The following is a 23,222-nucleotide window of genomic DNA, read 5'->3' as shown; positions in this document are numbered from 1 at the left end:
CGACCTTCTTTAACTCACTTCTTTAGGAGACCGTAGACTGCTTCCTCAGGACACCGAAGTGTACAGGGCAGCCTTCTTTTCAGTTCCTTAGGAGGCCCTAGAGAGCTTCCTCAAGAGAGTGCCTCCACAGGATAGCGTAGAATTCAGGGCAACCTTTCTTTACCGTACTTCCTCAGGAGATTGTACAGTGTTTCCTCAGTGAACCATAGAGTACAGGGCAACCATTCTTTAACTCACTTCGTCAGGAGACCGCAAAGTGCTTACACGGGGTACCATAGAGTGCAGTGCTGCCTTTCTGTAACTCACATCTTCAGCAGACCGAAGAATTCTTCTCAGGGGACCGTAGAGTACAGAACCTCCTTTCTTTCACCCATTTCTTCAGGAAACGGCAGTGTTTACTCAGGGAACCATAGAGTACAGGGCAACCATTCTTTACCGCACTTCCACAGGAGATCGTAGTGTTTCCTCAGTGAACCATAGAGTACAGGGCAACCATTCTTTAACTCACTTCGTCAGGAGACCGCAAAGTGCTTACACGGGGTACCATAGAGTGCAGTGCTGCCTTTCTGTAACTCACATCTTCAGCAGACCAAAGAATATCTTCTTAGGGGACCGTAGAGTACAGAGCCTCCTTTCTTTCACCCATTTCTTCAGGAAACGGCAGTGTTTACTCAGGGAACCATAGAATGCAGTGCAACCCTTCCTGTAACTCACTTCTCCAGCAGACCGTAGAATGCCTCCTCGGGGGACCGTAGAGTGCAGGGCAGCCATCCTTTCTCTCCCACAGCCATGAATCAGCCTCTATTGAAGGCGCATTTTATATAACTATATTACAAACCACCTGTTCTCCCCGGGGCTTGTAATTTAATAGCTCTGGGCCGGCGAGCCGGGGTGGCCCCTAATGAATTGATGGCCCGTGTTTACCCTCCTGACTGATTATCCCGGTTCGCGGTCAAAAAGAAATAAAGTCGTCGCCCGTTGTTTTATTTCGGCCCATTGAATTCATAACTGACATTCCAGCGGTCTTCTACCGCCGCGCGCCGACCCTCGCCAGCCGGTCGACCCTTTGTCTTACCGATAAAAAGCTCCTTAATGTTTTTGTTTGTTTGGGAACGGGTCCAATGAACACGTCATGCTTTTTATGAGAGGTCCGAACCATCTCTAATGGCCGAGACGTATTTGAATAGGCCCGTAATAATGTAGTACAGTATCTCCGGTGTATCTCCGGTTTATGCGGTCATTATGCGCTCTCCTCTGTCACAATGAAATAATTACGACAAGTAGGTCGTATATTTACGTAGACATCCTGTTAGGTTTTGGTGCGGCGTTTCTCGTACCGCGTTCAAGTTTAGGTGAGTTCGTTGCCTCTCCATCTGTGTTAAGCATGAAGCTTTTGTGAGTTTAAAGATTCGATTTTTACAAATCATGTAAAACTCTATGCTTATACCGTATACAACCATGGTAGGTACCATAATTTGCAAAAACATTCGAAAATTAGTCCTATGGTAGCGCTTGAGAAAAGTGTTCCTCAGAAATTTATATATATTACGGAAATGAAAGGATAACAGGATTTTGGACATTTGCCATCTTTATAGATTTAAAAGGCATAACATAACTTTTCGCGGATTAGAATCTATCCTCTTCGTCAAGTGGTGGAGGTATTAAATACGTGACAAAGCCAAGCAGCTTTTGGGTATGTTTGATTTTTCTCTCCTTTCTTTACTTATTTCTGTTCTTTATTTTTGTACGTATTAATACCTCCTCCACCTGACGAAGAGGATAGATTCCAATCCTCGAAACGTTGTGTTATACCTTTTATTACCTACAACGACGGCTAATGTCCGAAATCCTGTTATCCTTTCAGACGTCCCATCGTCAATAATAAACTTTACACACAAAAATTATGAAACATATGTATAAACTCGTTTAATGACGGAGTTGTAAAAATTTTAAAAGTTTAAGCAGCCGTTATATGAAACGAACGATAGCTGCCCCCAAAAAGCCCAAACAGTTTCAAATTTGATAGACAACTTGATCTTATAAATATGTCTGGTAAGTTCGTTGGTCAGCTCTAAACGCATTTAATTCCAACGTGGTTATCTTTTTATCTTGCCACAACTCAGTTATTTGTGAACGTAGAGAAAAAATAAAAAGTGGTCTGGAATGGTAAAAACATTTCGTCAAATTTTTGTTCAAACATAATTTTGGATCTCGAAAGGTGTTCTAGATATTGTTACATATTCAATTGTGAAATTCTTGGGAGGATTAACACATGAATGAGATGTATATGTAAAACAATCAGCAACCAATACTGTATTAATAAATTACTGCGTACGCGTGTGGAATATAAAGAATTTGTGATGAACGAAATCGGTCTAAAGTTAATAGAACAATATAAATGTTGCTATTAAAGTAAAAGGTATTACAAATAGCTTTATTATTATTTAATTGTTACTACAGATGGTGTTAGTGACGAATTCAAACCATGGCATGCGAAGGAAACAGGATTTTTCCGGACATTTGCCAACGTTCAATGACAGAAAAAATCAGTAACACAATTTTTGTTTCACTGAACGATGGCAAATGTCCGGAAAAATCCTTCACAATCTTCCCATCGTCAAAAGTAAACTTCAAACCTTTTCATGCGTTAGGGTTATGAAAACATTGCTATAGATTCCAAGTTAATAAACAAATCTGTGAATATGGACAGGTAAGCTTTTCGAAATTGCCTCCCTTGATATTGTATCACGGCATGTTTTCCAGTGGCTAAAGAGACAGTAAAATTATTATAATAAAGGCCGTATATATGCGCTCTGTTACGCAAAATCTACCCTTGAAATCGTAGAAAAAATTAGTTTGAGCAGACAAATTAATTTAATTAAAATGTCTGTACTCTTGTTTCAAAACTATTATAGGGTGTAGAATAGGGTGATCAATCAAAAAAGATGAAGGATTCCGAATTCAGGTTTTCACTCTCAGTTCTTAAATGATTCGGCGATAAATGCTGAACTCTAGAAGGTGTCGTGAGGAAATGCAGTCGGCAACGCGCAGGCCGGCATTGACGTCTGCACGTGTTCCGCAGGCGCACGTGCTGTGGACACTACGATTTGCATCTCGTGCTTCAGCACGTAACTGTTTCGTAATTCACAGTGCAAACATTGCTAACATTTAAAATCTTTCTTCTTTTGAATTTTTTGTACGGCAAAAACTGCACTGCACTGATTCCAGAGTGTCAGGATACTCAGGGTGGGTAAAGTTGAGGAATTAGGGCATCTTCCTGGAGAGATCCAACAGCACATCCAGCACAAGTACTGCCTCAGCCATGCCATCTTTGGAAAAGGGAAACGTTGCTCAGTTCCAGCGCTTACTGGTCAACACTGAGGGATAAGACGTCTCTTTCACATTAGGCTTGATAAAGTCTTAACACTAACAGAGCCCCACCCACTCCAAAAACCATCCTCCGCAGTAAATTCTTTTCTTTTTAAGAATAGGTATGTCCACGTTTAAGCCTCATTGTGCCCATCTTCATAGCTACTGACTTGGCTTATCAAACAGAACAAGGAGGAAAGTCGATATAGAACAAGGTCGATAGTACTGATAATAAGTGCTACTGTCACATACAGGATTTGATCTTGGGCTATCTCTAACTTAGATCAAAGTCCGACGTCTTGCATCACTCGGCCACCGGCTCCAACACCGAAAACTTCTGTTAACTTAGACCTGGCGATCTAGTTACGCTTGACACTTACAGTTAGTATAATGTGCTGTTGGACATCCATGGGGTTTCCCAGGCAAGTGGAAATATCGGTAAAAACCCAGCCAGAAGTGAATCTTCTTGTGGTTTCTGGTGTTTTAGGATACTCCAAAGTACATACTTGGTTTCTTAATAAGATCAATAGTTATAATGTAAAAACATTTAAATACACTCCGTCAATGTTCGTACATTAGTGAACATTTCTTGAACATTTAACTCAAATAATAAACCATGTTTATGTTAGCTTTCTAGAAGTGTGGTCTAAATTAATAATTTAGGTTAGAAACCCAATTTTTAAAATTTTCCATTTTAAAAGGGTAGAATTAAGAGATTCTGAGAAACGTACGCCCTAATTCATGTTTACCCTAGTTGATATATCTGATACCAGTGATCACAGACTTGAGCAAAAAGTTCTAACGCTACCATTTGAGGTACATCTAACCATCTCATCCTGAATCTTTAACGGACTTATCCAGGAATAACACTGAACGCTCTTGCTGATAAAGGATAAACCCTTATACTAATGTTCTTCTGCAGGATGTGAGATCAACGGCCAGATAGTAACGGAGAGCCGCAACGTGACTTCGACAGAGGACCCTTGCATCAAGTGCCACTGTAAGGACGGCCACATGACGTGCACCAAGAAGGCCTGCCCCGTCCTCAACTGTCCAGACACTGCAGTTGAGCACAACAAAGGAGAATGTTGCCCACAGTGCAAAGGTAAGCTTAATTCTAGGAATTTGAAGATTATTAATACTGTAACTCTTTTGAGTTCTATGAAAGGCTGGAGATAACAAAGTACTAGCAGATAAGTTAGAGAGAAGTGATTTGCTTTGTTGATATCAATATTCTTATCTTCAACATTTCGATATAACTTTAGGCTTGGAAAGGCTATCCATAAGGTTTTGCTTCAATGTTTAATGCATATGTTTGGCAACGGTGTACTTAAATCTCCTCCTGTTTGCATTACCAAGCATTATCCCTTTGCGCAGGAGTACAGTAAGCGTACACTGTGGAATTAAAAAGTAACAAACGGAAAGGTTAGGTTTTAAGGATATGGATCATTCCAAACTATAGGCCTTCAAGGATAACGCATGGCTTCAAATTAACCCATCAAAAAGATCTAGCTTAAAATATCCTGGAAGGTTAGTCTAACTTTTCAAATGGAAAGGTCGTTATTGTGAGCATCCCAGTGTGCACCTTGAAGAAAAGGGTTTATTTCAATCAAAGTCCTACAAAAGAGGGGGGAAAGAGGTTTTGCAAAAGAAAGGAGAGGAAAATTACTACTAAAGAACCATTTACTTCTCAGGGTCCCGCCGATTGATAGAGCCACCCAAGGGCAGTTGTCTGCTGAAGCTAGGACTACACCAGTCGGGCAAGACCTTCCAGCACGATGACTGCACGAAGTGTACCTGCAGCAATGGCACCCTCCACTGTCAGCGCAAGAGTTGTCCTCCGCTCGACTGTCCTGAGGAGATGCAAGTCCGAGTGCCTGGAATCTGTTGCCCCTACTGCCCACGGAAGCCGCTGCCCGCCAAAGGAGAACTGTATACAGCTTGCCGAGTGGGAGGCAGAACTTACCAGGTAAGAGTGAAATCTGGATTGTTCAAACTTCATAGTCCAGAACCTTTAGTGCAATTTCCAATGCAAGAGATTATACTATCTTCATTTTAAATTGGCACTGTACATTTCCAAGCAAATTAACCTTTGATATCTAAATAATTTATTAAACTTAACAAAATCGTGAATATCACAATATGGATAGTATAGAGATTCGTGTGCCATTTCCTTCCATGAATTCGTTATGGTTTTAAAAACTAGTTTGTGTTCATCTTTCGTATTAGCTCTCATCATAATCTTTCTTCCTTTTTTAAATCTTTACTCGATTATAAGTTTACAAGAGGGTCCAACCCATTTGCCACTTTTTTCTGATTACCTCTTCGGGAATTGACCATAACCTCTCGATTTTAGACCCGCAGTCGTACCCCTAGGCTACATTATAATTTCTGAATTCATTCCTTCATATTCAAGACCGTATTGAAGCCGTTTTGTACCGAGACTACTTTAAAACCTTTAGTAACAAAGGTACAGGTCTTTCTTAAAACCGTGTCGATCTCTGTCCATCCATCTGTGCAATACATCTTGATAGAAAATCCTTCTTTGACTAGAAAGGTCCTTAACGGAAAGCACTTGAGTCTTGGTACTCAGGTGTCTCTTGGATTTATTGGCTTTGGGGTCGAAAGGTCAAAGGGCAGTCCGTCCGTCTCTATTCGTCTTGTACTATAATTCTGACGCTACTTGTTATATCTTTTAAATTGGTCGTTATTGTACAAGTATAAGCAAAGTAGCCATCATCAAAAGTGCAAAAAGAGAAAACGAGAAAGACGATGAAAATATACGTGGAGCAGATTGATCTTCCAACAGGATTCTTTCCTACAGAAAAAATTAAAATCTTCCTTTGACCTTTCAGCTCCCTCAGTAAGACCACAAATCAGAGCAGATGAAACTAAGAATTAGAGACCATACAGACTGTCGAACTGTTCATTTTGAAAACAGGTTAACACTGAGACATGTAACTCAACAAAATGGTTGATTAGAATTACAAATATGAGTGATAAGCTGGCAGGCAAGGCAAACCGGTGAGGTGACCGTGAAACCCGCCACCGGTCACACCGGCCAGCACCGGTCGTCTGTCCCGTCGTTAGACGCTGTCAACCACCCGACCAATCAATCACCCTTAAACGAACGACCTCTAAATTATTTCTGTCATAAACTAAATCCACATGTCAGTTTTTTACAAAAAAAGGGCAGTGTTTTCTCGTTTTTCAGTTCGTTATCCGTGATCTCAATGTTGTTCGGTCCGCTAACAGTCGCTCATCACGTGTTTAATTTGCAATATCGATACTTCTGATCGTGGTTTTTCCGAACACGCTGACAACAACAGAACCTTTCTGAGGAATACACGTTAAATCTCGATGACTTTAACATGCCCAACACGCTTGGCGTCGGCTTATCTCCAGAAATTAGCGCCCACTTCATTCTGATCTCCATGTAATGGCTGACCCTGCAATTTTGTCCCATGGCCGACGCAACCTAATTCTTAGTCTTTTTAAATAACAGACTGAATTGGCGCTTTAAGTAGGCTATATTAGCTGTGTTTATTACTTCATCTCCAAAATATGTAGCAACGGATTAAGTGTTAAGCCTTGTGCAGAGTTTTAAATTATATAGTATAACTATTGATGTCTTGCTGACAGAATCCAAACTAATGTATATGGAAGGGTATCGTAACACTGTGCCTAGGAATGTAAAAGATGGTAAAAGAATACTCTTCTGGTTTTTATAATGCAGGATTCAACCTAGAAATCCTTCAAGAGGGGTTTAAACTTTTAAATACTTTTTTGTAACAAATAACAATGGCAAATACCTGAAATCCTACTATCCTTTGAAATCATCATCCTCAATAGTAAACTTTAAATAAATAATGACTAAGACGATTTTTCTTTATTGCTTATTCCCTTTGTTATTGATCTTAACTAATTATTTCACATATTATGTTCTATTATTTTTTTTTACTTTTCAATGGCCTCCTTGTCACATTACCTAGATACTGTATTTTATGTAATATGTTTAGCATATTTCATTGTTACTGTAGCTTAGTTTTTTTTTAGTTATTTTGTTTTGTTGCTGCTAATATTAATGTAGATTATCAGTGCACATCGGGGCTTCATGACGTCATCAAAGCCCTCTTTACAAGTAAACCGAAAAAATCTAGATTGTAGAAATGTAAATTTGGAAACTGTTAATAAATAAATAAAGCTGAAAGTGGACGCAAAAGAGAGATATAAAAAATTAAACTAAAATAACTTCTCCCACCTATTGTATTATAAAACTAAAATGCCAAATTAGTTGTGAATCTGTCACTAATTTCTTCCACTTTTTCTCACTTAGATACTGTGTTTATAGGGTGTGATACTGATATAAGATCAACGTTGGAAATAAAATTTATTTCTTCTAGTACAGGGATTTCTGGCAGTTAGGTTAATTTGCAGTCCTGTGCCTCCTATGCAGTTTCAGTCTGAAGATAGACATTGTATGAGCAGGAGGATATACTCAAGTGACCTTACCTTAGATCATCGCTTGAACTAATTCCTGTTTTGCTAGGATGGGGAAACCCGGCAACTGGACCAGTGCAAGTCCTGTGCCTCCTATGCAGTTTCAGTCTGAAGATAGACATTGTATGAGCAGGAGGATATACTCAAGTGATGTTACCTTAGATCATCGCTTGAACTAATTTCTGTTTTGCTAGGATGGGGAAACCTGGCAACTGGACCAGTGCAAGTCCTGTGCCTGCTCCGGAGGTCTTATACGCTGTGCGATGCCTGAGTGTCCTCAACTGGGGCCGTGCCCTCCACGCTTTAAGCTGCATCGAGAACCTGGACAATGCTGCCCCACCTGCGTTGAAGGTAACTGACTCTTGTTTTGTCTCTTTCATAACCATGACCAGTCTGATCTGGAAACCTCCTGGTTTGGAAGGTGCAGGGAGGGTGCAATCAGTATTATCCCTTCAGGGAGTTTTTACGTTTTTAAAGTCTCCTCACATGCCATTATAAAAAGTTATGTTGATAATCATAATCTTGTGCTTTGGCTAAGTAGAGGTGAAAAAGAAACTCTCTGCATGGGTGAATGAAATCTAGATTGGAAAAAAGATCCCAGGAAGAATTCACTTCTGGATGGTTTATACAATCCGGTTGAACCTACACTGGGTATATCAAAAACCAATGTGTTACTTAAATCTGGGCAACCTTATAGATGTCCAGGAGTACATTTACACCCTAACCGCTAATGTAGAGATTTTGGAGTGCAAGGGTGGATCGAATGGTCTAGTTGGTGGACCTCCTTTAATATTAATAGCTGCTGCTATCCATAACGTGGGGTAGTACTATCATCCCTTGCCCGCTTTAACTGGAGAGGCTGGAAGAGAAATGGCCTTGCCTTGTGCGAAGGTGACATAACAGACATAGCCTGCTATCACTCCCAATGGGATCTTGGTAGGAGGCAGCTAACCCCATCCTAAATATACTGTGCAAAGGTTCTTTTAGAACTACATGGAATCTCAGCTTATTTTCTTAAAAGGCAGAAAAAGATCATTATGAGTAGAAAACTTCCAGTGGTTGGAATGGGAGAGGAATTCAGTACTTTTCCTGCATCGCACTGAGTAACTTTGTACAGTCTTTTATAATAAGTTCTGTTGATTATCGTAATGTTGGGCTTGGGTTGTGTACAGGTGAGAGAGAAACTCTCTGTATGAGTGTATGAAATGTACTATTGTGAATGGATTGTTCAGAAATTGGGTTTATAAGCTAGAATCGTGAGTTGAAGTCTAATAATGGAGTATGACAGGGTATGTGGAGCAGAATCTCTCATGATGCACTTTTTGCTATTAGCTTTACAGACAACACAAAGTCAAAGACAAGAGCTACCGAAATCAATATTGAAACTTTAATTTTATGTAGGTTCTCTCGATCAGTTTCTTAACTTGATTATCACCTCATACATTTTCATTTAAATGGTTACCAAAATACTAAGAAATATCTCCGTTGCTTTTTCTCCTTATTTATTACTCACTTATTTGTTAAATAGGTTTATAATAGAATATTGTAGTGCTACTGTAAACATAAAACTGTTAAATTTTCAGTATCTATTACAAAATTTTGACAAATTACAAGAACAGTGATCGTTAAAATAATAAAATACAGTTTTATAGTAGGAAATCAGGACAAAAATCTGAAATTTTATAAGGACAGGCTTCAATAAGCAATTTTTTCAATTTGCTTTAAAAATTACAGAATTCTCTTCTAAAATCAAATTTCAAGACATTGTTAAATAATTTTTTCACTGAACAATGGCAAATGTCCGGGAAAATCCTGTTTCCTTCATAAATAATTTTTTCCTTTATAAAATGGTCCAGTTTCTAAAAGAGTGAGACAATGAGAAGGGTACTGGAACTTGTTTTTGTTTCTTGTACTGTAATCATGTTGATTATGAGTTTTATAAAACTGAATTTATGCCTTTTTACAAATACAGCTAATTCTAAAATATAGAGAGTAAGCAATGTTAAAATTTTGAACTGTTTTGAAGAATGGGTGGCATGACTGTCTAAAGTTAATGTTAAGAGTACATACTGCTATTTTTTGCAGAATAAAGATTTTGTGGCTGTAAGTACTACGTCCCCAAAATATAATACCACACGATAAAAGTAACTGAAAATACCCATACTACTGGCCTTGATCATAGGAAAAGTCACAACTCTTGTAAAATGCCTTGTTTCGTATTGAGATATATCCAAGAAATGTGTTTGTTTTTGACATTTATTGATTTCCTTAAGTTCATTAAAAGTAAATGATCCAAAATCAATTGTAAATAATGATACATGACAAATTGTGTTCCAATAGAGGATGGAGTGTGCACTGTGTTTGGAGACCCACATTACAAGACATTCGACGGGAAGTTCTTCAGCTTCCAGGGGTCCTGCAAGTACCAGCTGGTGGCCGACTGCCGCGAGAAGACCTTCAATATCCGAGTGACCAACGATGCCAGATCCACCAAGACTTCCTCATGGACCAAAACCGTCTCGCTTAAGGTGATCATACGTTTAAGTATTTAGTACTTGCTCTACATGTGTAGATGATCTGGAAACTTTTGGATGAAGATTTTCATTACGTTATTGTTGTTTGTAGCATCACAAATGTGTCTTCCATTTTCGTTATGTACACCTCAGAGTCCCTACCAGAAATAATATCTTATTCACAATCACTACCACCAGATATTATTAACTACCACACTACCACTATCACTTGTACCACCATAAAAAATCACCCAAGAATAATGGATTAATTGATTAGAACAATTTTAGACATACTCAGTTTATTACTCATATTACTAAGCAATGAAGAGTGTATGCAATCAGCAGTGACGTAACTAGGATATAGCTTTGGGGGGAGAGGGGTCAATTTGATTGAAGAGCATAAATCTAAACTTTTATAGGCTGGATTGCTGTTATATAAATATTTTTATTTTAAAGACCCTTTAAAATAGGGGTTTCTATCCCCTCAACAGAAGTTACGCCACTGATAATCAGTGTACACCACTTAACCAAGTGATACACAATACGAGTTTCCGATAAAATGTTGGCAATGAAGCTTAAGAGTGATTCAAAATTTTCTCATAATGGAATAGCCATGTGACAGCACAGCTGATGTGTTTGCAGCAGCTGGATAGCAAAAGCACTTAAGATATTCATGCTGCCAACCAAGAAAACTAAATTTCCCTATTGATTGTCATCTTGTTTGACATTTGAAATATTTAGTTATATTTCCACTTGTGTTAGGCCAATGTATAGGCTATTTTATAAACATAATAATGGAGAATCAAGAAAACAGAACATCAAATTGTAGTTGGTATAGTTTTCAATAAAGAGAAAAAACCAACATTTTTTAAAAAATTTTTACTACCACTAAAAATGAATTTACAGTTTCAACTTATATTTTTTGTCAGACTCTAACCTAAAAATTTTGTTGTTTGTGGTCAGATTGGCGGTATCAAGGTGAACCTAGGAGAACGGCAGAGGTTGAAAGTGAATGGTGTTAAGGTTGCGGTACCGTACCGGATGCCCACCGGACAGGTCACTGTGCGTCGCGAAGATGAGACTCTCCGAGTTGACACTTACCTAGGTGTTAAGGTGCGTAAGTGTTGTAATAAACGTAATTTCTCTTTGTAAAACATGAATAGGTTAACTGTAATATAAGTCTACAGCAGGTTTAATTTCGCTACAGCAGCAGAATCAACTTTACTTCTAAAGCATTTTTAGCTCTTGTACTGTTACCAAAGGCATAAATAATCAAAACATGTTTCAACATGCAGGTAGTAATGACATGGTTTGCTATATAAACATAAATATGTCCTTATCTGCAAGTAATTTCTTGGAGAGAGCTTATATTATAACATTATTATATTTCAGTATAATAGATTTGTACAGCTGCGTCTACAGATCAATGCAACATTCATTCTTCTGTAATTTTGTTTCCAAATCATAGCCTACTCTATTGACTTTTGCTAGACAGCCACTATATACGAGATTTTCAAAAGTTAAGGAAATTTACAAATATACTAAAATAAGGAAACAAATTCCAAATTTAAGTTGTTATATTTACAGTTTAGATATTCAAATGGATGCCTATTTAAAAAAGGTCTTTACTCAATGTTTAAACTCTATAAGGAATCTCAACACTTTCAACTCACATCTCCGTTATAAAGGGAAGTATACAAAAAAACGCTAAGAATTTAAAAAATAACAAAACTACTGCAGGCAAAAATAACAAGATACAGGGTGTTGCATAAGAAAAAACTAAGTTGAATGCCATATTGGAATATAGTTTATTTTTAATTTGTAATACACTTAGATATTTTTAACGTTTTTATAAACAAGAAAAGCTTTCCCATTTAAGGTTTACAGTCAGATTTATAGTTTTTTAAGATCAAAAGGTGGCCCATTTAGAAATATACATTCATTAAATTTGCATATGTGGAAATTTTTTAGTTTAATTTCGAGAAAGATTGGTGAAAAAAAACACTTGCTCCACTAGTACTTGAACCTGGTAATTGATCAATTTATTCATTAGATTTTATGAAATGGTATATTTAAGTATATATAATATAATTATAATATTATGTTATAATTTATTGTATATTATTTTATACAGTATATTATATATATACTGAATATTTATAAAAAATATTTTGATAACAATTTGATAACAAAAACAACACTGTGTAAACAGATTTAATTCTGGTTTAGGAATCTTAAAGCCTAAATAGAGGTTTCAAAAATAAATTTCCACTTTCACAAATGTATAAGTAAGCCAAGAGAAAATGGATAAATTTTACGACAATTGACTTGTAAATGTAGATGGTATATAAATGATATTTTTTTGTTTTCCGTGGGTTCCTAAAAACTCTAGTACAGAACTATTTACCACATTTTTATTCAGACTCAAATTAGAAGTGTGTTAAAATGTCCCAAACTGGGATTCCAGGATCATACGCTGTTGAAAGATTGACAACACTTCAAGTCCTCTTTACTGCTGTTATAAAAACTGAGTGTGTTTTTAAACAGGTCCTGTGGGATGGGAAGAGTTTCCTGGAAGTCTCTGTTCCAGCAAAGTACAAGGGCAAGTTGTGCGGACTGTGCGGCAACTTCAACTCTATGTCTCGAGACGACCTCATGACACGGCGAGGAAGGGTGAGTAGATTTTCCCTCTCCTGCCAGTGAATGTGTAATTTTTAGAATTAAAACTATTAAAATATTTCAGTGAGATGCTGTGCAGAATTGATGCAGGATTAAACAGATCAGCAATAGCCGAAGGCTCAGAGAGTTCCGAGGGCATAAAAGTGGTCATAATGTAGAAAATCGTTGGTCCATTAAAGATGTTTGTATGAATGACGAACTTGTTTGAAATTCACATTAAAGCTTTGAATTTGTTAAATTGTTTAATGATCAATGTAATTAGTATCAGTGTTAAATTGGTGAACAGATTACTTAATTAATTAATGCTGCTGTACAAATCCCACAATCCATTGTAAGCTATAAGAGGTATTGGAAAAAATTAACAAATTTGGTGTTAAACATAATATTGCACTTTTTAATGTTGAAGATTTAGAATCTCAATGAAATTTTAATTATTTTTCTTTCATTTTACTATTAATTTTGAAAATACAACTTACATTATTTTCCTAAAACCAATTTGACTAGTAAACTAGTATAACAAATAATTTCTTGGAGATTAATAAAGTTAATGTGTTACATATGAAAACATATTGAAATTTTCTTTTTCTTCAACAGGTGGTTCTAGACCCTGATAAGTTTGGAGCATCATGGCGGGTGGGGGGTAAGCGTGCATGCATGCGCACCAATGAGCCTCCAACGCGCGCCATTCAGTGCAGCCAACATCTGCCTCAGCGCAGGTACAGAGATCGTCTCTGCAAGCCACTGCGCACCGAGGTGTTCGCTGCCTGCCATAAAAAGTTGAACTACGCCATGTACTTCAAGTGAGTAATTTCTTTCTGAATCTATTATTTTTTATGTCATATATTTTTCATCGTTGTTAGGATATTTGTATAAACATTCTATCTACAACAGCTCTTTAGAAAATAACTTCACTTTACTCACATAAATTGAATTAAACTTGATTGTACACAAATCAAAGATATAACCTCTGCCTGAGTTTTCTCATACTTTACCTGAATTCATCACAACAGTAGACAAGTTTTTGTTCCAGACATATAATTCAACCACTTATCATCATTCATCATCTCTTACCCTTAGGATCAGGACATATATTTTCTTATATTTTGGAACCCAGCATGCCTGAAATCTAGAGTGATCAAGTTCTAAGTTTCTATTTCATACAACACTATTCACGTCATCAGGAAAACGTTTGATAGATGTAACAATTTTCATTAGAGTAATATGACTTTGATTTCAATAATCTTATAAAATAAAGTTAAAATTTATCATAAAGCAGCTGTTTGAATTATCAGTTTTGTCTTCCATTAGGAAGACAAAATGATCCATTTTGATAGTTCTTTGAGAATAACATATTTTAGTAACAAATTTGAAGGTATTTTATTATATACCTCACCTAACCTATTATATACATAACCTAACCTAGCAATTTTATTTTTTTTGCAGGTCGTGCCTACTGGACATGTGCGAATGTCCTGGGCGCAAGTGCTACTGCGAGTCATTCACTGCGTATGCTCATGAGTGCCAGAGGCTTGGTGTCGCACTGCCCACGTGGCGTGATGATACGGGCTGTCACGCCTTCTACTGAGTCCCCACCAGGCGCTGTCTGCACCACCATTGAACTAGTCAACTTTCTCTCTCTCCCCCTCTCTCTTTGCCAGTTTATGTGAGTATTCATACTTATATATTGTAAGAAACAAAATACAGTCGACATATATAATCAAAGAAATTGAAATGTCGAGTTCAATTATGGACATAACAAAATGTCCAGTTGTGTTTTACAGTGTTCAATTTCAAAGAATAATAAAAACCACAGCAGAGTGTTCCAAGTGGATTAACTATTTTATCAAAAATAGAAACCAGTTTCTTGAAACGGAACATGCAACCGAGAACAGATCCACTGAATTTATTGAACATATCAGCTGAAGATATATGGTACCCCACAGGGATTCATCTTAGTACCCCATCTTTTTTATGATGTGCATAGGGTTTACTTGGGATGGATTATATATATTTAGGAAGTTGTACTATGCTATATTTTGTACTAATGATTGAAATATGTTGGTTTTAGCTGCTTTAGAGCAAAGTATCCTCCTGTCAAAGTTTTCTTTAAGGCTGTGTAGTTTTTTCTTGGTTTAGAAAAAATTTTAAGAATTAAAACTGTTATTTATGGATCACACCATACTTATTGAAATTTTCCTTGTTTCATGCATTTCCACAAAGAAATGTAGTAAAATCCTCTATAAAATAGAATTGAAAACTTCAATATCAGCTTTATCATCAAACTAAACTCTCGTAGTAGGACTAAACTACTAATGTTCATTTACGAATACGATAGAAATTAGATAAGAATGTAATAACCTAACAGATGTCTTACATTGTTCGTTGTTGTTGTTGCAGATGTACCAGTGGTGACTCTCGTTGTTGTTATAGTTGTTGTTGTGTCAGTATTCAGCTTTCCGCAACTGAGCCGGTCCTATCGATGTTAACGCTCTTGTAATTAATTAGTAAATGAATCACATAATTTTGTAAATATTTATATAGGCGCCTATTCAATGTATTTTATTTATGTTAAATCAAAACAGTTGTAAAGGCCAATAGTACAATTTCTTCCCATTAGAGGAAGAGAAACTTTGTTTTTAACTAATGGACTCACTTATTGGTAGTTAGTTATGGTAGTTTTACCATTTCAGCATGAAAAATAGGTAAATGATATTGCATCTAATTTGTGTTACAAAATAAACTTAGGTCCTAAAACATATACTGTACAATTCTTTTAATTGTGATGACTTTTACAAGTCTAATTAAATTAATAAAGCAGTGAATAGGTTATTCTATCATGTAAATTCCAAACAAATCTATTATTACCATTGTTTTATGTTGTTTTAAGCTGAGTAAGCAGAAGATTCTACAAAGTTACTATAACTAAATATGTACAGTGGCGTATCTATGGAGGGAGAATCATGGGAATAAAACCCCCCCTTGAGTCCTAAAAATAAAAAAAAAATATTTGTATAACAGCAATCCAACTTGTTTGAAATGTAACAGATAAGTGTTATAATTTTGAATTAGGCTTACCTAATTTATTAAAATTTAGATTTATTCCTTATACTCTGATTTAGTGTGCTTTTCAATCACAGTTATCCCCCCCCCCCAAAGTCCTAGTTTATTGTTGATATTCCATTTTTAGACAAAACTAGGATGGATATTTTATAACTAATTAGAAGTATTTCGTCTCAAAAGTTCTGTAATTTTGCATACTGAGGAATAGCAAAATCAGATATATATATATATATATTGCCTTAACAAATATAACCTGTATATTTCTGCACAAATATGGTATATAATTAATTGTATGTCCATAAAACACATTGACAACTGCGTTTGTGTACCACAGGTGGTACATTCGGACGTCAACGTGTTAAGGATTGTGTTCAATGAAATTAAAATTAGATTACATTATATAATCTATACAATCTCAGCAGCCGGTTAATATACAAAATAAAGGTGTTTTACAAAAAAATGGGAATGTATGGGTTAATTCATCAACTAAATACAAATAACGCAAATCTGCGAAATGCCAACTCTTCAGTAGAAAATTCAGTTTTCTGTTAATTAAAATTTGTATTTCTCAGTTATTTTCATTCATAAGCTGCAATATAAAGTACGGAATTTTATAAATAAAAATAACGGAGAAAAACACACATTTTACACCAATCAATTTGGGAAGTTTTCTTAATCTCCTGAAGAATTGGTATTTTGCAGATAAAACTGGCATTTCAGCCAAGCTGATAACACTGATATTAAGTTACAAAAATTAATTTTTCGTAACAATCTCGCCTTCAGTTGTTACAGACCATTGAAACAAAAACGTAAAATGTCAAAAAGTTTTAAACAAAAAATTTGTTCCAAATTTTTAGTTACAATATTTTCCATTATGAATATGACACATACATCAACAAAGAAATAGGCCATGTTTCATATGCATAAGTGGTTGTATTACATTATTATACTGTGTATAAAGAGCACAATAAAATCAATTCACTTTTCAAAGTTATAATCATACTATCACTGCTGTAATGCTGAGCCAGATATTAAAAAACAAAGCGTTTTTACAACTATTCCATATATTTTACAGCAACAATGGAATATTGGGAATTTTTTTTATGGTATGAAACTTTTTGAAATAAGAATGTTTAAAATTGTACCAAGACTCTTATGTTCCTGCATGTCGTTAGAATAAGGAAAACTATATGTAAAATGTATGTAATTTGATTCTTGAACCTAGTTTGTCGTTGTTCATAAATAATAAACAAAATATCAACAAAAAAGCTTTCTTGTACATGTCACAGTAACTTAGTACTATTGGTCTTTACCAAAAAAAGTTCGACATATAAATAATATGTTTATTTGATAAGTATTAAAGTAGTTCTTAGTGTGTTACTGTATGTGAACATAAACCATTAGCTAATTTAGGTAATTATTTTTATAATTAGTGTAGCATCATACGAATTGTGAATGCTGTCGATCCCTTACCAAAGACCATCATTCGACTCTCATATATTTTAATAGTAATTTAACTGTTATCATCATTTCATTTGTGTGTGTAATTTTTTATTGATTTTTTTATTTATGTTTTGCTTGTTACGTATTTTCGGCTATATTATTGTTTTGTAGTAAATGTAATTAATTTAACCACTGTAAATCCTAATGATTTGAACAAAGGTCTATTTAAGTTATCAAAGGAAGGACGTCATCAATAACAATATTTGCTCGTTCAATTTCAAAACCGTTACGTCAATTTGTTTTTAGTGCCATTTTTACTGATTCGAATAAGTTTATTTTTCATTTATAATACAGTATGTTGTTCTTACAGCTTTTAGGTATAGACTAAATTTGTGCGTTAAAAATTAAATACACGAATCGCACATAACATTGTGAAATGGATCAGCAATATTGTTACAATTTATTACCTAAAATTTAATAATGAAATACTATAATTGTAAGAATTAAAATTACTCTTCATGTTGCTCCGATTAAATCTTAAAATGTGTACACAAACTGTTTTCTAGACATCCAAATGATGGTACAATTAATATTATCACCAATCACCAACATCTTAAAACACAACTATACTTTTGACAATTCATCCCTCTCGCACGTTGGAAATTTCTAACCTTACACTTCGGTTCCTTTTTGCGAGATTTTGTAAAGAACTTTGTAAAAGAAATTCCAGTTTAATTGTTAACCGATTGTGAGAGAGTATTGATTCATTGTCCTTGAACCGATGAATCTGAAAACAGGTTGGATTGTCTTCGGACATATGTAAACTCAATTATATTAAGCCTTGCCACTTACAAAAACAATTTAACGGTACAATACAAAATGTAATTAGTACACAATATTTTTTATTAAATTAATTGAGAGTGCAATGGTCAAGACATCGGAATTTGCTTCTGAGTTAGAGATAGCGCAGATGAAATCCTGTATGTAACCGTAGCACCTTTTATCAGTAACGTCGATCTTGTACTGTATCGACTCTCCTCTTTATTCTGTTCAATATCCTTGCACAGGCCAGAGACCTATAAGGACGGATAGAATAAGGCTTAAAAAAAGGATCAGTCTCTCCTTTAAAAAAGATTGGTCATAAACCGTCTTCTGAAAACAGGAATTGTGAAACTCTTTTAATTTATAGATACAAATTTCTTGCTTTCGTCCACTTAAAACAAACTCAATATTTTATCAATATTTAAATTTCACGCTTCTTTAATTATTTACAAGCATAGATTTGTAGTTGAAGCAAAATTATATTATTATTTCCTCGGTTAAATAAAAATCCGTAATCTCTTGAAACAAAGTTCAAATTAAATGTTTTGTTTTTTTATTCTGTTTACAAATGGTCAATGCTCTTACTTGACGAGAGTGAACAGTACAGAAACTGTAAAAAAAAAAACTCTGGTAAATATTGCGTTTAATAGTAATGTGGCTCTTGGATTATTATCCCCCCACTCTAAAACTCTAACCAACTCTAATGTACCATTTATTAGGCATGTTCAAAACAACTTGATATTAATTTTGCTTAAAACATTTTGAATGTACATAAAAGCTTATTATTCACCACATCACTACCTGAAAAATAAACATTGTGTTACATTAAATTCTTCTATAAAATATTTTCCAGCTAATTTGGAAAAAAAGAACACTATTTTAATAACATAATACTTGTGTATTTTCTCAGTATAATAAATTATTACTATTGCAGTTCTGTTTCACTTTTTTTCATAGGCCTCGATAGTTATGTTTAGTGACTAAAGCAGACGTTAGTGAAAAAGTACATAATAGCTATGTGGTTCACCCAAAGTAACTTATTTATAATATATTTTAATTTACCAATCACTGTCCTTTCTTAATATTTACAATACCATTTCGTATTTAATGTAGATTGTTATTATTTATTTTGGAAAACTTATTTTTTAATTTAAAATATTTAAAATTTCATTTGTAATTTTGTATTTTAGGGGTTAAGATGTTTAGATAGGTATTCATTACAATTGTAACAGGATAGGTAAGGTTCTAAATATTGTTATGGTACAGCTCGTATATTAAAACATACACATATTTCTAAGTGTTTTTATTTGAAGGATCTAGGAATCAAAGTAAAAAAATATAGTGTAATTATTATAAAATCGTTTTTAAACAGAAACATAGGATACTTTGCACATTTTTGTTTGTTAAAGTTGTTACGTTGCATTGCTACTAATAGTGGACCTGAAAACCCTGATTTTATACACTACTTGAGTACATCTGATTTCAATTTGTGTAATTGGGCAAATTATACTCAATAAAAGCGGAACAATAAATTGCAGAATCATTAAAAAAATTGATACAATTTTTTATAAGTGTGTAATATTTGCTTTTTTATTGAAAGTAAACATTGTTTTTGTGTATCCAGTATGTATGTGTAAGTAAACTATCTCCGTATTTGCTTCAGTGAAAACTGATAATAAAGAATTAATTATCATTGGATGAACTTGAATTGTAATGTTTGATTTTTAACCTCTCTGGCCACATTATGGCAGACCAAGTTGTGAAACAATCATACAAATATTTTTTGGTTGTAACTGTGGGGGCTCTGTCTTAAATATTATGTCATATATTACTTAAAAATTTAATTTTATAAAAAAATGTTTTTAAATAAAAAAAACAAAACATTGTTTTAACTAGTAAAGGCAAAATAAAAGTAAAACATAAAAATTATTTTTATTTCTATTTATACAGGTACTGTTGTAAACATTAACAGAAAATTTTAATTAAAGATATGTTTGTACCCTTGTAATTTTACTACTTTTAAAATTGTGATAGAATAAATTAAATGTCCCATTTTCAGTGTGTTGCAAAAAGAAACTGGAATGCGCGTAAAAACAAATAAAAAATAACAAAGTATTATTCTGCACCTATGATAAAGTTAAAAAGGTTATTGAAAGGTCCACTAACGTAGTAGCAAAATACAGAAAAATGTCATAAAAACTACAAAATTATATTAATTTGCCCAGAAGACGCGTTGAGCGTTGTTTGTTTCTGCCCATTTGTCTGCAAGATGGTTAAAAAAGGATTTTTAACAACCTAATAAAAATATTACTTCTAAAGCGTTTTACGTTTTAAAATTCGTTCTACATTCCTAAAATCAGAAAATACATACTGACTAATCTGACTTAAATTTGTCGATTATCTTTATTTCCCAAGCTTATCAATTTTATTATGAAACGTAAGCGATGTTGTGTAAGGAAACTTAAGGATCTCAGTCAGGAACGACCCAGCACTCCATGCATTGTACATACCCTACGTAGTTACGTATTCTTACGTGTTCCTAACATACTCTATTACGACTATTACATTAATATATTTTAGGTAACTTTTTATTTGGTTTCACGACTCAACAAACAGGACATATTTTTAGAGTGTAATTATTTTTGTACATAGTCTACTACAAAATTATTTAATAAGAAAAATGTGCAATCATATGTAATTTGTTCTATGTAATAGTTAAATTCATTCCTATGAGATATTAAGTAAAATTCTCCAACTGTGTACGGTGTTTTATTAATTCAACCCCTGAACCACATCTATATTACAGTTAACCCCTTAAGTGCTGGCTTATTTCATGCTTGCACACTGGCCTGGCTGGGTTTTTAGGTCCCAAATATCACCATGAACTAATTATAAATATAATTCATACATATATATATCTTTATATACATGTACACAGGGTGTAAAAAAGTCCCGCACAGGCTTGATAATTCCCGAACAATTTAAGGTTAAGCAATAAAACTTATTACATCATTACTGCATAAATGTACTTTTTGAAGTAACTACCATATTTTTGACATGTCAGGGCCCGCAAGGAGTCCTAAGGAAATCTTACTTAAATGAGAGCATAGGTCGAGTAGTACATCAAATTAGAGGTCTCTATTAGTAGAGTACAATGCTGCAAATCCAAGGTTTATTTCTTTAAAATTAAGCTGGTTTAAAGTTTGAAACATTTACAATGTAGGTCCTGTTCTAGATGGTTTAATAGTCTTGTCTTGGTTGTGAAAGTTGAAGTTAGTAAATGAATACTGACTGGACTTACGAAATAGTTTTTAAGGTAGTTAGTGACTCTTCACACCCAATGGACGATGGTCTACAAGTGTAATGTAAGATGTACATCACTGAGCCAAGTTGTGGGATAGCCTTCTCCAACATTAAAGCTCTGGTCAAAAATTGGGAAAAGAGGATAAGACACAATAATTGGAGTAGAGCCTCAGGATTAAGACTATCCAAATTGTTTATCTCTCCTTACGTTAAAGGGTGGACAGCTCTCTTAGACCAGAATAAGAAGGATATAAGACTGATATTAGGAATGTTGACAGGACATGGCCCTCTAAGGAAGCACCTTATGAAGGTAGGCCTTAGCCAGAGTAACGATTGTAGACTCTGTGGAGAGGAGGAGGAGTCAGCAGAGCATATTTGGTTAGATTGTCCTGCCATCGTAGAGACTCGGAAAAGATACCTGGGAGCATATCTCCTCAGCCCCAACGGATATCAGAGGACAGGAGCCCTCAAATCTGATTGGTTTTTGCAAAAGCCTCGGACTTTGAAGGCACAAAATTAAAGTAATGGAGGCGCAAAGGTCCTTTTAGGACTAAGCACGGGGACAAACTGTCCTTTTCCCTCAGGAAGGAAAAAAAATGTACATCAAGTGAAGTCCAAAGCCCTAAACATAAGAATTTTCCCTTATAATAACTGAAACCAGGGTTTTCTCTTAAGCATTCATCTCTGCTAAACACCCTCTTTATAATGATGTACATCTTGAGCTAAGCTTATGGTAAAACCTTGTAGACCATTCTCCATTGGATGTCTTACATCCTCAAAAAACCAGCTATGGCATAAAAAATACCAAGACCAAAATAAATACAATGGCCATAAATATACACTTTTTGACATATTTTCTTGAATGTGGCAACAAGGCAACTCAACATTGGCGTCCGAAATATAATTCACTCAACCAAAAGTGCTCGTACAAGCATGCAAAGCCTACAAAATTCCACGCAAAGCCACTAGTAGTTTATAGAACATTTTTAGTGCATAGAAAACATATTCCATCATTACAGTTAACACAAATTGCAAGGGTTAGTAAAGAATATTATCTTCTGAAATCACCCTTCCCCCTTCGCCATCAACTCCTCACAAACATATGTAACTCCTATTTCTTGTGTGTTTTCAATACTATATTATCAGTAGGTGTATAAAAAATACTAGGGCAGCTTGGACCGGAATAGTCCGATGGTGGATGGTCTATCTGAATCCCCCTTCTATACCCCAGTGTTGCCAGTTTTACATACATGAAAAATCACTCATCAGTCTCACTGTTCATTGCAAATCAACATCCGTAAATAAATATACGTATATTTGTTTTCACTCATGTTTTGTAGACAACATGTAAAAACAGACAAAGGTGTACATAACCACATCGTAGCGGGAACAGCTTGTGGCCAACACCGATGTGGCAACACTGCCTTAAATTTCATCAGACTTCTTTGGTGCGGGGCTACTCTAGTCATTACTTTGCGTGATTCTAAAAATAAACTTGGCAGAGGGTTGTATTAACAGAGTTAAAATTCGGCA

At 35.0% G+C, this 23,222-nt stretch overlaps 1 protein-coding gene across 4 annotated transcripts in view; it reads left to right on the top strand.

The window, feature by feature from the left end:
• Positions 1-17,110, top strand: part of LOC124367334 (BMP-binding endothelial regulator protein) — a 192,561-nt gene extending 175,451 nt beyond the window's left edge. For all 4 annotated transcript variants that reach the window (XM_046824075.1, XM_046824073.1, XM_046824074.1 and 1 more), the window contains exons 6-14: positions 4,292-4,474; positions 5,064-5,338; positions 8,064-8,220; positions 10,210-10,397; positions 11,346-11,495; positions 12,930-13,055; positions 13,656-13,861; positions 14,505-14,724; positions 15,459-17,110. In XM_046824075.1, coding sequence (XP_046680031.1) covers positions 4,292-4,474; positions 5,064-5,338; positions 8,064-8,220; positions 10,210-10,397; positions 11,346-11,495; positions 12,930-13,055; positions 13,656-13,861; positions 14,505-14,646 — 1,427 coding nt within the window. In that variant the 3' untranslated portion in view covers positions 14,647-14,724; positions 15,459-17,110. The remainder of the gene's footprint in view (positions 1-4,291; positions 4,475-5,063; positions 5,339-8,063; positions 8,221-10,209; positions 10,398-11,345; positions 11,496-12,929; positions 13,056-13,655; positions 13,862-14,504; positions 14,725-15,458) is intronic.
• The last annotated feature ends 6,112 nt before the right edge of the window (positions 17,111-23,222 follow it).

The sequence above is a fragment of the Homalodisca vitripennis genome, chromosome 8, assembly GCF_021130785.1.
Source record: "Homalodisca vitripennis isolate AUS2020 chromosome 8, UT_GWSS_2.1, whole genome shotgun sequence".
Lineage (NCBI taxonomy): Eukaryota > Metazoa > Arthropoda > Insecta > Hemiptera > Cicadellidae > Homalodisca > Homalodisca vitripennis.
The sequence above is the reverse complement of the archived record's forward strand: the minus strand, read 5'-3'. Positions and strand labels throughout refer to the sequence as shown.